This window comes from Hippoglossus hippoglossus, chromosome 6 (assembly GCF_009819705.1).
Source record: "Hippoglossus hippoglossus isolate fHipHip1 chromosome 6, fHipHip1.pri, whole genome shotgun sequence".
NCBI classification, from domain to species: domain Eukaryota; kingdom Metazoa; phylum Chordata; class Actinopteri; order Pleuronectiformes; family Pleuronectidae; genus Hippoglossus; species Hippoglossus hippoglossus.
In genome coordinates this window covers 20,330,082-20,344,575 of record NC_047156.1, presented here as the reverse complement: position 1 = coordinate 20,344,575, position 14,494 = coordinate 20,330,082, and the positions used below count along the sequence as shown (strand labels likewise).

The window sequence follows — 14,494 nt, the reverse complement described above, 5'->3', positions numbered from 1 at the left end:
TCCTGTTGTAAGAGAAATGTGGTTCACTCCCCAGACCTCAGTGCAGTTTGTTGGTATTAACGCTCTGCCATGTTCTGACACATTTGATTTACTCGCTGGCTTGTTGCTGCTGCTTTTGTCTAAAGTCTAAATCAGCATCTGATGAAAACACATAAAAGAAATATGTTGGAAATTAAAATGTTTCGTCTCTGTAAATCTATTTTATGCTTTTCACCTTTTTGTATATTGTTGACATTTAAATGCTGGATGTGACATGTGACTTCCACCAGAGGGAGACAGAGTAATGCAGAAAATGCCCCCAGATTGTTTTTGCAGTTTCTACTGAAGAGACACAACCTGCTTATCTAACACAGAAACAACAAAATAATATAAAATAGATTAGGATAAAATATTTTTTCTTAAAGTGACAGTTTTCTGTTTTTGTATTTTCACAGGGACAGAATATTGTCCACTCAAGGTTTTTCCAGAGCTTTTGACCACATCCCACTGCCTCCTTCAGTACATGAATCTTGCTGTGGTGTCATCTCAGTGAACTTTGGTAATGTGATACTGTGAGAAAACCTTGGACTGCTGAAGAAAAGCTAGTGGGTGAACCATGAGTTCAGAGCATTCTATCCTCTACCACTGATACACGACCTTGGGTCTCTTGAAAGGAACTGTATAAATTCAAGTTATATTATTATTATTATTATTATGGTCCTGATGTTAGGTTCTGTGTTACTCTTTTGAACAACAACGATTAAACACAAACTCTCAGCTATTTCCCGTGTTTAGCTGCTGACAGTGATTGGAGAAATGCAAATGTCAGAAGTAACCATTTCAGTTTCTAACAGTCCATCACTACATGGAACAACAGAAGTCCTAACTGATGTTAGAGCATTTCTGTTTCTCTGATAGTTGGTTAGAGTCTAAAGGTCAGATGCTGAATCCACCAGTCTCCCTCAGGTGATAAATTGAGTTTTCAAATGCAGGAAGCCTGAGCAGAAGTGGTGGAGCTCCGTCTGGACTGCAGGCTCTCACACAAGTCCCAAGCTCTGCTATGGAGCCGAGCCATGCATTATTCACCACACATTTACATAAGACACTGTGTGGTTTACAGAGGGTAAGCATTGCTGAATTTCCTTTGCCACCTGAAGGTTTATTGTTGCTTTGCCAACAAATGTTGACGCAACGTGGACAAGGGCAAAGATCGTCCGACTCATCCCTGACAGCCTTGGTTACCCATTACACCAAGAGAGGGGGGGGGGGGGGGGGGGGGGAGAGAGAGAGAGTCTGCCAGAGGAGGAGTTATTGACGGTCTCTCTCTCTCTGTCTGAGGGCAGTGTTCTGAGGGCCTGACGCCAGACCAGGCTTTGTGGTATTGTTAAACAAACACAGGTTGGATTAGCCATAAATTGCTTCAGAATTCCTTCATTGTGAGGAAATTGTTGTGCGTAATCCACTGTTCTAACAAATAATTATCACAAAACCTCCAATGTTACTTCCCTTTGTGGTGAATTAGCCAGAATATGGAGAACAGAGTTGATATGTGCTGTCTTCAACACAACGAGCAGTTTGAGTTTTATCACCAGAGGTTTTAATCAGTAACCCTCCAGTTTACATCAGACCCACAATACAATACATACAAGTAATAGTTTCAAGTGATCATTCTTTTATTCTGGTTGGATTGACAGATGGATGGTTTTTTGCACACCTTTTATCATCTCCAACTTCTGTTTTGATAAGCTAGCTTGCAGTATATATACATATTTGGTTCAGGATTTTCTAGTTGTAGTGTTTGGTGGCAGGACAACACAAATTCTGCAGAAAGAACCTGTAACAAAAATGAGTATAAATGAAGCTGTAACACAGTACCCTCTCTATGAGCTAGTGTTGACTCTGGGCTGAGCAGGATTTATGTCTCTAAATCACAAAGGTAAATCATAAGAAAACACTCCAGTGACCTTGCAGATTAACCCTGTTTACCCAAATTCAAAACACAGGTTTGGACTGTCCCCTGCCAACAGGAACTGAGTTATCAAAATGTAAGAACTCCCTCATTCATATTTCACAGGCAGCAGGTTTCCTCAGAGCTGTTCAGTCATTTTGAAACGTACACTGTACGGAAAAAAGTGGGAGACCACCTTCTGTGATGTAAGGGATTAGATGGTAGCAACAGGCAGCCACAATTTAGACCTTAGATTGTAAATACATATGGACGACGTGTCTCCACTTCCTCCTATTAGTAATGGATCAAACGACTCTGTGTAAAGTAAAGGTTGTTGAGAAACCAGCACAAAATGAGGACCTGACGTAGTCTAAAAATCACTTAAAGCTAATTTAAATAAATACAAAATTGTCATGTAATCAAGTTTATAAGCCCTGGTGGTCTGATGGTTTTCTGATTAAATTTAGATTTTGTAGTTTCGTTTTTTTTATCCGTCGAAACGATTGAATGATAATTGAAAACAATCATTAATGATGTCAACAGACTTATTCTCGGATAGTTTTTTGTTCTTGTGGATGACAGACTGTTATTAAAAAGGTGAAGTCATGTGAACACCACGCAGCCTCATCTTTAGAGATCAATCTGAATAAATGCTGTATTCCTTCAAGGCAGTGATTCATTCCCCAATGTTTTCTGACAACAACTTCAATTATTTTTTTTTAAATCAATAAAACGCCCAAAGTCCATTATAAGCTTACTTCAGATCATTTTGCATGCATCACAATAAAACTCTCTGACATGAGGAAATTCTATAATTAGACAATCTACAGTATATGCAACATCCCCAACCCCGACATGGTACAACAGACACCTGCACCTCCAGGCAGAATTTTTAAAAAGAGGGGAAAAGCAAGTAAACCTCTCGTCTTTCAAGCTCGTTCAGTTGCTGCTTTTTGGATTTATTATTACAATAAAATCACCTACTGCGGTTGTTCTCTCAGAGAGATATTGAATCATTTTTTAACTTCTACTCCGATTCGTCTGAATGCCCAGCAGACACTTGGGAGCAGGACAACCCTCCTGACAACATAAACTATCCCACACTTGATGAAACATCTTTCAGCAACAGGCCGATCTCAGTTTCTGAGATCTACGAAGCCATAACATCAGGGTAAAGTGGAAAATCCCCAGGGCCCGATGGGTGTGCAGTTCAATTTTATTCAGCGTCTTCCCATCGAATTTGCCGTGAATTACAAATGATGTACAATGAATCTTTTTTGAATGGCCACCTGCCAGAGAAACTTTCTCACGCCTCCATGACAACAGAAGCAAACAAAAACAAAAACTTCCTCGATTCATTATATTTCAAATGTTATCAGAGAGATGTATCTGTTGTTAACTCACAGATCTGCACGTGCTTTAAAGTAAATTTACATTTGCTTCCTCGTGTGGAAGTTTGAACAGCAACAGGCACCTGAACACACACACGCACACGCACACACACACGCACACACACACACACACACACACACACACACACACACACACACACACACACACACACACACACACACACACACACACACACACACACACACACACACACACTGCAGTACAGTACTATTGGCTTTGACATACTGACGTGTCAGCCAGGATACTTGACTGCATAAGTCTCTCATTGTTTTCCATTATGTGAGCACTTTATCTTTTCCCACAAATACACTGGTATGGTGGGAAAAAAAACACCCGTCTCCAGAGCTTTCAGCTGACCTCTACCTGCCCTTCAGCTCACTCTGCCTCAGGAGTTTCTTGTGTTGTTGTGAAGGTGCCTCCAAAACCTCATGCTGCCGGCTGAACAAGGGGGAGGGGTTATCAAACCCATGCAAAACAAAAGTCACCAGATAGGGGTACAGGGTGCTTTCACTGCTGCTACATGGTCAGGGCATTTTAGATGAACGGTCAAATTAAGCCTGATGATGGGCTCAACTGAAACTGAGAAATGACAAATAACAAAAAGCAACAAACTTCCTGCCAGAATGTTCAACATATTGTTAAAAAAAAAACTAGTTGTGTGTCTTTCCAAGTGCTCCAGGGCTCCAGGGAACTGAACATGAATACCAACGGTATCTCTCTGCTCCTCCACACTGTGTTCCACCTTTTTGGGAAATGACTGTTTTTGGCGAAGGAAATTCCTGCTGAGCGTGAACTTGACAACAACTCAGGTGAGCTGTTTTTCTTTCAAGTGTGGATTTCAAAATAATAGGGCTGCATGGGAAACGTGTGGGGATGTTGTCGCGAGCACGCCACCACACGTCTCCAGGATGTGGAGTCCCAGCGGAGGATGAAATTCCAATGAGCTCAGAGTTCCTGATGGGTGACTCAGAACAAACGATGTCTGACAAACTGACAGAGGCTCTTATTTACCTTAATGAGCCACTGAGGAAAACCTACACTAACCTGTTTGCTGCATGTAAACAGAAGAGCCTAACTGACATACCAGCACACTGAGGTTATTGTTGGATAGCAGCTTCCCACTGACATCTTAGTTTATTATTACAGTCAGGTGACTTTTGGGAAGCAGTCTTGTCGTCCATCTTCATACACTGTCGAATGCCCTGTCCCAATACACTCCTCAGCCCTACCACTTGGCCCCTACCCCTAAGTGTTGTTCCATTTCTCTATGTGATATAGGGGTAGTGGCCATCTAGCCCTTCAAACACCCCTTCAACCGTAGTGTATTCAGGACCCCCCCCCCCACGGAAATTGCAGAATGCTGTACAAGCTGGAAAAAGCAAATCATCATGGCGACCACTGAGGGGCAAAGAATAAATGTAAGTATGAAACCTTGCAAAATAACCATGACATTTTTTTTTCATTTAGGGGAATATCTTATTTTAATCCAGTAGCAGTAAATGAAAATGGAATGGAATCGCTGTGACAATCGTTTCTGGAAAATCGCTACTCTACGCCATCTAAACATGCCTGTAAACAGTCTGAGTGAGAGTAACTAGAAACGTTTGTTACTCCTGTTCTCGTATATGAAGTTTGAAAAAAACGTCTGGAAATGAATCACCACTTATAACTGATGTATCAAACTCCTGACCAAAAGAACTTTGGCCTCTATTTACTACCAAGTTACACAGCTCCTTCCATGTAACAAGGGTAATTAGAGTTATAAAGATTAATCATCTGCATCTATATTTTGAGCTCTGTTTAACTAAGTTAAAGTCAGAGTTTGTTTTAACTGTTTAGTTACTGCATGTTCTCATATTTTCTTTATTGTTAAACTTTAAAGGGCTGTACAATTAATAAATTGGAACACATATTACTTGTGTGTTAATGTCACAAACGTTTCTCATGATGTGCCATTTCTCTGAATACTATATTTGGATAAATGACTCACATTACAACAGAATGACAGTGTCAACACATTTTTACTCCACTGAGGAATTAAACGAATTAAACAGGCTCCATCTGTGACCTCATGCAGTCATCAAATAGATTTTCACACATAGTCTTACTATCTCCAGTGGAGAGGCCCTTACTGGGATTCACCAGCTGATATTATTCCGAGAAATGATTTCATTACAAAAACAGCTCCACCAACACAGCCTCTACTATGAAGTGTCGAACAAAAGGACTGACCTGGCTGAGAATCAAAGGACTTCCAAATCAAAGCTTTTTCCTGATGAGGTCTCTGACTGTTTGAAGAAAGTATTTAATCTCATAATCAGTCCCCTCCCCTCGCAGTTAAATCATCTAAATATTCAAGTGGCCCCTGAACACACATTCAGCACATATTTCCTTCACTTTGCCTGAAAGCTGCCAGAGAAAACACTGGCACAGCATCTCCTCTTCTCATCTCGGTTTTCTCTGCGGATGCAGACTGTAGAGATGCCTTCAAGTGCTGTGGGAAATGGTACAACTTTAAAAGATTTCCTAGTTACCCTTTTTCCATTTATAAGGAATTCGTTTTGGTTACAGGTTTCTATATTTCACTGATTGCAACAAAATATTAAATTATTTAAAACTATATTTATGTAGGCTATGTTTCTTGTGGGGACATCATGACTGGTTAGTGTGAAATCAAACCACCATCCCTGTCATCTTCACCCTCTGAGTCTTTAAGCTTCGGTGTCAAAAACAAGGGCCTAGGAACTAATTACTCCTCCATGTGCAAAGATGGTAAACCTGACTTCAGATAAAGCATCGTCTCCATGCATCATCTCAGCCATTAGGGGAATTTCTGTGAACATGCACAAATGAAACACCCTCAACCTGCCCACTTTCAATAACCAATCAGATACATTTCTAAGGAAAAAAATATTTAAACATGACTGTTTTTTTTTTTTTTAACCAGTATCCTCACATTAAGTTTTGTTAGTTTTAAACTTTCAATTTGTTTCCTATAAACATACTTACAGCATTTGACCTCTTTTAGAGAAGCTGACAGGAAACTAGGAGAGAGATTTTGGAAACTAACTGAGGGGTTTTGTGTTTACAGTGTCTTGAACCCTTTAGTTGCCTAAAATTGATCGCCTCTCATCTCGTTAAAATTAACATAAGCAGGGCAATAGCCAGGGCCATTTTAGAAATATTAACATTCACATGTCTCATATTCTCTTGGCAAAACCTCAACCATTCCACCAACCAAACTGTGTCATCTGTTCTAAATATAAGAAAACACATTTAGAGGTTCTGTACGGTTCTGTACATCTAATTGTTTTTCTCCTTTTTTTAGATTTAGTTTTTGTCAAATGTAGCTTTATGCCTTTAGAAACCTTTTAATATCCAGAAATATCACAGTGCACAAATATCACATTACATGTACATCAAACCTTTTTAAACCAGATTATAATTGTAATCTTAATGAGGCAGCAATGGTTTGCCAAATTCACAGGTCCACTTTTATTTAACTTGTCAATCTTCACATCTTCATCCTACTAGAGAGAGGAGAGATCCATTTTCAATTTGATTTATAGGGGAGACAAATTACGGGATGGCTTTTCACAGGTGGCAAAGAACCACTCTTCTATAATATAGAAGAAGATAGATCATATATAATCTATATGATCTATAATTACAAAAGATGCTGCTCTGTAGCTTTTCTTCTTTATGTTGTGTTGCCTGGAGATAATTTGCTTTTAATTATTACCCCCCCCCCCCTCAACAACACACACTTCCACTCAGGCGTGCACGTCATGCATCTGCACACTTGTCCACTTCACATACACACATCTTCTGCTCTTTTTCTTGTTTTTCTTGGACTATGCATGATATTGTTAATTTGCTTAACTTCACAGGTAGTCAGTTTATTTTCTGCCTGTCAACTTTGCATTTTTCTAATTTTGACCAATGTTTACAATGTTTAGGTAGAGGCTTCAGAATAAGCCCACTGGATTCTCGCCTCTACCTGCACTTTTTTATTATTACTCGTAATTTGCCTGTGCTAAATACATCTAATCTAACGTGCAACAAAAACAAAATCTATATATCGACTCGTCCTCCAGACATTCTTCTCCTGCATGTCGGAGTGAGTGAGTGAGTGCGAGACGTCCGGGCTTCAGAGCGGTCCCTGAAGGCAGCGCCGGCCCTAGCGGTGATCGCTCCCTGGAGACTCGATGGAGAGGGAGCGAGGTGAAGCAGGACCTCACACCGGATCATGGCGGCGCCTGTCGGGCGGGACACCTTACCTGAGCACTGGGCGTACGGTGTGTGCGAGGACGGCCGGGTCTTCTTCATCAAGTGAGTGGGGGCAGTGCGACGCTTTACCGCACCGTGTGACGGGAGTTGTTTCCTTCTCGGCGGTGTAACAGGTGTTTTTCTTCCCCCCCCCCCTCTCTCTCTCCCTCTCTCCCACCCGACCCCGTGTGTCCGCGCGGCAGCGACGAGACGCGGGCCACCACCTGGATCCATCCCCGCTCCGCCGAGCCGGTGAACTCCGGACACATGATCCGCTCAGGTAGCTCGCTCCGCGGGGGCTGTTTGACCTCCTGTTTACTTTAGCGTGTTCCTGTTCAGTGTGTCGAACTTCGTGTCGGGGCCCGCGGCCGCCGGGGGCCGAGCGAGGGAAGAGAAACTTCCCGGTGTCACGAACAAGTGTGTGTGGCTTTCGTTTCAGATCTGCCCCGGGGATGGGAGGAGGGCTTCACGGACGAAGGGGCCAGTTTCTTCATAAAGTAAGTGCCGCTCCATCACCACCGCTGCCTGTGGTAGTGCTGCGGTCACCTGCGCATTACTGAAGTTACCGTGCGGCTTAATGTGGCTCCTGCCTCTAATTCCCCCGCTGCTAGCAGAGGTAGTGACCGCAGGGACAGTGGCTTAATATGGGGAGTGATTTACCTGCTGACCCCATGGTGACCCCTCTGCTCTCTATCAGCTCTGGTTCTCAGATCAGCTACATAGCTTCTATACTGGTGTGTGTGAGCTTGTATACTGGTGTGTGTGAGCTTCTCTACTGGTGTGTGTGAGCTTCTCTACTGGTGTGTGTGAGTTTGTATACTGGAGTATGTGTGAGTTTGTATACTGGTGTGTGTGAGCTTCTCTACTGGTGTGTGTGAGCTTGTATACTGGTGTGTGTGGGCTTCTCTACTGGTGTGTGTGAGCTTGTATACTGGTGTGTGTGAGCTTCTCTACTGGTGTGTGTGAGTTTGTATACTGGAGTGTGTGAGCCTGTGTACTGGAGTATAAGACAATGATGACACAGAGATTCTGTGGTACCAGTTTGCTTTTCACCTTATTCCCTCCTTTTGCTCATTTTCCAGAACTACCTCTGTGAGACATACAGTATACTCACACATAACATATTGTATACACACTTTCCAGTGTTTACATACTGCAATCGGAGCGACACCGGGTGTTCGAGGCTGATAACTTACCAACGTTTGAGGAAGTATTGGGTGATACTCTTCTGTTGATTATTTCATTATCAATTAACCTCTTAAAACACACTCTCCCACACAAAGGGTGTTTTAGTCTCGGTAGTGCTACTTAAAGTGTGTTTTGGTCTGTACTGTCCATACATTGTATACATCTTACTGTTGGGGGGGAACACTGAATGTACTATATATATGTGTATATATATATATATATATACATACATACATATTTAAAAGGGTCCTCATGCTCTTTGCTGGCATTAGGGTCCTCATGATGTGCTGGGTCCCTGGATCTGACCCTCCCACCACTCTCATGACCCTGAACAGTCTGTCTGCTAGAAATAAGGTGTTTTCCATACTCATAACTAGTATTAACTACTGATCACAAAACAACAAGACTAATCTCTTTATTTTTTTAAAGTCTGAATATGAGAGCGCTTTAACATCATAACTCGGAGACAAAAACTACCTGAGACTCTATGCCTGTCATGACACATTTGTGGAACATTTCCATAAGCACTTTATTACTTTATTATATCAACTTGCACTCGATATCACCGGGGTCCTTATACTGATTAGTTGTACTGGTGCATGTTGGACGTTGCATGTTCTCCCTGTCTGCCGAGGTTGTCTCTGGGTACTGCAGCTCCTCCAGTCCACAGATTAGGTTAATTAGGGACTCTAAATAACCCATAGGTGTGAATGTGAGCATCACGTTTGTCTGTGATAGACTGGTGACCATCCAGGGTGTACCCCGCCTCTCGCCCAATGTCAGCTGGGATCGACTCCAGCCACCGGCAACCATCAAAGGACAAACGCTTTAGATATACGCTTGTGTTTGTGCCAGAGTTGCTTCATGGTCTAGAAGCTTAGTCTAAATTTTTTCTTTACTCTTCCAGGGATTATTAACTGTTGGATTGATGTATTTATTCATCAATGTATTCATATATCTGGGTCTAGATTAGATTATGTTGGATAAATCATCAAACATTGTCATCGGCCTTTGATAATCCTCTATCCTCTTTCATTTTGGATGAGAAAACTTTCTGAGGCACTGACGAAGCAGAGCCATGATCTCTGGTGGCCGATAAAGTTGTCTTGTCTGGTTGCTATAGTTTTATTGTTTGCCAAAGGTTCATGTATCCAAATGCTTTATTGAATATCATCATGTGCTATGTGAAAAGTAATAAAACGTCAGGCAGCATAGAGGCACATGTGCTCAGATTAGTCCTCTGAATCGAATATTTTTCCAGAACATATTTTGGCTCAGCCATGCCTCAGCATACCCTTCTTACTTTCATGTTTTTTTTTTTCCTGTGTGTGGGTTTGCTTCTAAGACTCCATGGTGGATGGCTGATTTCTCTGCTTGTTGAATATTCATGTCTTTTCTTTCTAAAGCCTATGTCAGATGGAAATTTGACTGTAATCAGTCAGTAGTCGGCTGTTTTAAGGCCCTGCTGTTGTGTTAGGATGGAGGAGGTGATTGTGTCATTGAGGGCAAAGATCAGTTATGTTGCTGTTGATGGTTCATGCTTCAGTACAGAGGTTTGTCTTTTCAGATTTGGAGTAAATGTTGTCAAAATTCCGGCTTATTATAAGTGTCTTGTTGTGTTAGATGTTGTTAATTAGAATTCTTCAGTCAGATTTGATTTGCCGTTGTGCTTTTGCAGTGGTGTGTGTGTGTGTGTGTGTGTGTGTGTGTGTGTGTGTGTGTGTGTGTGTGTGTGTGTGTGTGTGTGTGTGTGTGTGTGTGTGTGTGTGTGTGTGTGTGTGTGTGTGTGTGTGTGTGTGTGTGTGTGTGTGTGTGTGTGTGTGTGTGTGTGTGTGTGTCTGTGTCTGTGTGGTTTTGCTGAAAAATACATAAAACTGGCAATTACTGTGTTTTTGAATTTCTGGTTTAAGATGTCCTTTAACAGTGAAACCCTGCCACATATTCAGGACTGTAATTGGCCATCAGGTTCTCACCAGGCAGTTGTTGTTGTGTCACTTGTGATGCTTTTTTTGGCTGGAAAGCTGTGGAGCAGTTCTGCACTATACAGTATAAATGAATTTTCAGCCTTAATTCTTTATGTAGACAAACCACATTGTGATACAGCCATGTGCTGTGTTGTCTCTTTTGCGATTTACACCATCAAGTGACTGAGACCTCAGGGGAGTCCCAAAAGACAGAAAAGTGACCTTTTCCATAACATTTACTACAATAGTGAAAGGACATGTTCACAAATGAAAGTGAAGAGTGAAAATCATCTCCACCTTCTATAAAAATACATTTAAAAATCCATCTGAAGATAATATTTTATCAGTGTTGAGTTCACCAAATCAAGTAGTTATTTTCCAAAGGTAATGTCCTTCTAGAATTAAATAATCTTTTTGTTATGTCATGCATTCACCAGGGAGACAAAAATAGGTAATTATGGGAATTATTTAAAGTGCCCAAATCAAAGTTAATTATTCAATTAGGGGTTTGAGGGAATATAGCCAACAATTTTGATCACAGATTGGCCTTTGTTTGTTTGAGCCGCAGTTATGAAGTTCCCTCTCTGTTTCATACCTCATTACCTCCACCTAGGAGGTCTTGTTTTCACCTCTGTCTGTTGTTTGTCAGTAGGATCATGCAAAAAACTACTGAATGGATTTCTGTGAAACTTGATGGAAGGATAGGCAAAAAGAAACCCATTCAATTGTGGTGTGGATTCAGAACTTCGAGTTCTGAATGAATAAATTACAATTTTGAATTAGTAAATCCACTGGAATACTTCGACTTGGGTTGTGAGCACTTGTGATGTTCATTAATCAATGATCTGCAGCTTTATCAATAATACAATGATCATTGTTTGCAGCCCTTAATTCAAGCTCCTACAAGGAACTTTCAATTTTTTTTTACTTTGGCACCCCTGTGCACAAAAGCGGTAGTGTTTCGATTGTCACCTGTTTTAAAAACCTCCGTCCACACAGCAAGTGCATTTGTTTTGGAAGGAGTGAAAAAAAGACAAACGTGTAGCGAGTCAGGACACACACCAAGAACACACTGCAACTTTACTGTAATGATATAACATGAAACAAGGACTGCATCAGTTTACATCCTCTTCTCACTCCACTGTCTCTATCTGCTCCAAATGCAAACCGAGATAGCCATTTCTTTCTTTCTCCAAACGCGACAAGGGGGGGGTCAAAGATCAAAGTACTCAACATATTCATTTAAAAATAAAATAATATTTGTCAGTAAAAACAATATTACAACTGATTTAACATAACCGTTGAGTAATACAGTTTAATACAGGTACGAGAAATCCATTCCACCACAGTGTGTCCTCAATCAGAGTCAGTGTGCGTCAAAGTAAAACCCATCATGGAGGCTACATCATGTGATTAAATAAAACGTTTCATCTCTCATCAAGAGGCTTCTTCAGTTCAGTTCCACAGGTCTTGTTAGTAAAGAACAGATTCATATCTCGTGGCCCAGAGTTATTTATCTTGTTCCCAAGCGTTATTATGTTGTGGCCACATAATATATTTTTTCCCAAATGTCACCAGGGGGCTCCATGCTACATTCACACAATCAGAAGTTTTTTTTTACCAGCTGTCCTTTTTGAAATTAGCATCTGTAACTGTTTTTCTTTTAGTCTGGATAATGTGGTTGCCTGTATCTTTCTAAATAACAGTTTGCTCCTCGTTGTGAAATCTGCGGAGTAAACACTGCCCCTTTTCATGTGCACGTGCTGAGATCTTGATGGACAAACCTGGGTTGACTTACCGAGTTGATAACCAGCGTCGTGTGACAGCTTAACCTGATTGCGATTGTTAGGTTAAGTTCACCTGGATATCACAAAGATATCCTGGGTATGTGGAACTTTCTTCGTAGTACAGGCCTCTGGAGTTGGCGAGGAACCGATTCGGGAGCACTGGTCTGTACAGGTTAGCCTTTAGCCCAAGCTTTAGCCAAACCTTTAGCTTAGTGCATAGCCCGGCTAGCTTTCCCTGCTTCTGTTTCCTCTCCCTCCACCTAAACCTAGACCTTTCCAGCCTGACTCGCGTAAATCGTTGCTCTGACCTCATGGGTAATCCTTCCCAGCAACAGACATTAAAAATAGTTTATAGAAAAAGCCAATTTTCTCCCTGATTTTCTCATGCGCTGTTGTAGTTCATAAAGAGGCAGCAATATTAAAATGAGACCATTGCATAACCAGTTAAAAACTCCTTGCAGGGGCTTTAATGATTAACGCTAGTGACAATGATATATAATGCATTCTGAAAGTTTTCAGATCCTATCTTCTTTTTAACTATTGCAGCTTTATCATCCACCAGGTATCACATAATGACAAAGTGAAAAGTACATTTTACACTGAAAAGTATTTTTTAACAGTTTAACAAAAATGGAAAACCTAAAAGCAAATTCATACTGACCTGGACCACTAGTTAAAGAATATAGGGAACAATATGTTAATCTTACATCTTGATTTCAGTCCTAACTTTTGCTTCATGTCTTCCTTCAGAAATGTCAGGTGAGAAAGGAAAACTAGAGCAAGGACAGAACTGTCTCCATCTTAGGCTCAGTGGGACAAGTTTGTTTTCTGTATCCTTCTCCAAACTTTAAATGGGCTTATGAATGGTATTTCTTATAACAGAAATAACAAGGGGAAATTATAACAACCCTGAAATGCAATATCCTATTCACATCAAAGGGCGACTATTTATCTACAGGCCATGTTTATATAACAGCCCCCCAGGGCTCCACCACTGTCTGCTCTGGAGCCTCCTCCATCCTAAGTATGTCTTTCATGCTTTTATTACTTGCAACGAGGACAGTACAGCTCCCCCCGTGTGTCTCTGTGTTCGTTTCGTTGTCTTTGCACACTCACAGAGTTCTTGGAAGCAAATCAATGTGAGAAAAGAAGCTCAGTTTGATACAGCACAGTATGTATTTAACAGCAGAGTGGGAAAGGTTTCTCTGATTTATCATTTTTAATCCCGGTAAGATAAAGATCCTCTAGGGCTCATAGGCTGTTAGAACAATACTTGGTCTAAATCTGTAAAACTGAGGACGTTGTTCGCTTTAAAATTGTCAGAGACTAATCTGAATATTTATGTCGTAATTGACTATGTTTACATGGACATTGCATGAACTATTCCAACTATTGATCATATTCTGAATAAGACATCTTTGACTATGGTAGTTGCTTTTTATTTTGCCATCTTGTTTACACCCGTCATATGGTGAGGAATAGTTTGCTGATCAATAGTTTCAATTATTGATTAGTCTTATTATTTTCATTCAGAGATGATTCAGAGGAAATGTGTTTTTTCAGATTGCATTTTAGTTAGTGACTTGTGACCTTTGACCAATCAGCTCTAAATGTTAATTATCTGGATATTAACTCCCAAATAATATACACAGCAAGTTTGTGAAAATATGGCCATGCATTGTTGAGTTATTTAGTACACACACACACACACACACACACACACACACACACACACACACACACACACACACACACACACACAGAGGTCAAAACCATACTGCACGGCTATGCCAATGAGCAGAGAAATTAATGAATTAACTAACTAATTTCATGATTTAAACATACAATAATAATAATAATTGAGAATGAAAACACATTTCCTGTAACAAACACTACACCATGTGTTCTCCATAACTTCAGAGTTAAACTACTCTTGCTAGATAGCT

General features: G+C 40.8%; 1 protein-coding gene across 11 annotated transcripts in view; it reads left to right on the top strand.

The window, feature by feature from the left end:
• The first annotated feature begins 7,492 nt into the window (after nucleotides 1-7,492).
• LOC117763646 (pleckstrin homology domain-containing family A member 7-like) overlaps nucleotides 7,493-14,494 on the top strand; it is a 125,629-nt gene continuing 118,627 nt past the window's right edge. For 4 of the 11 annotated variants that reach the window (XM_034588945.1, XM_034588940.1, XM_034588939.1 and 1 more), the window contains exons 1-3: nucleotides 7,513-7,672; nucleotides 7,813-7,889; nucleotides 8,049-8,106. In XM_034588945.1, the coding sequence (XP_034444836.1) occupies nucleotides 7,590-7,672; nucleotides 7,813-7,889; nucleotides 8,049-8,106 (218 nt within the window). In that variant the 5' untranslated portion in view covers nucleotides 7,513-7,589. Of the gene's footprint in view, nucleotides 7,673-7,812; nucleotides 7,890-8,048; nucleotides 8,107-14,494 lie in introns of all 11 variants that reach the window. The other 7 variants (XM_034588934.1, XM_034588932.1, XM_034588941.1 and 4 more) reach the window with 3 other exon arrangements.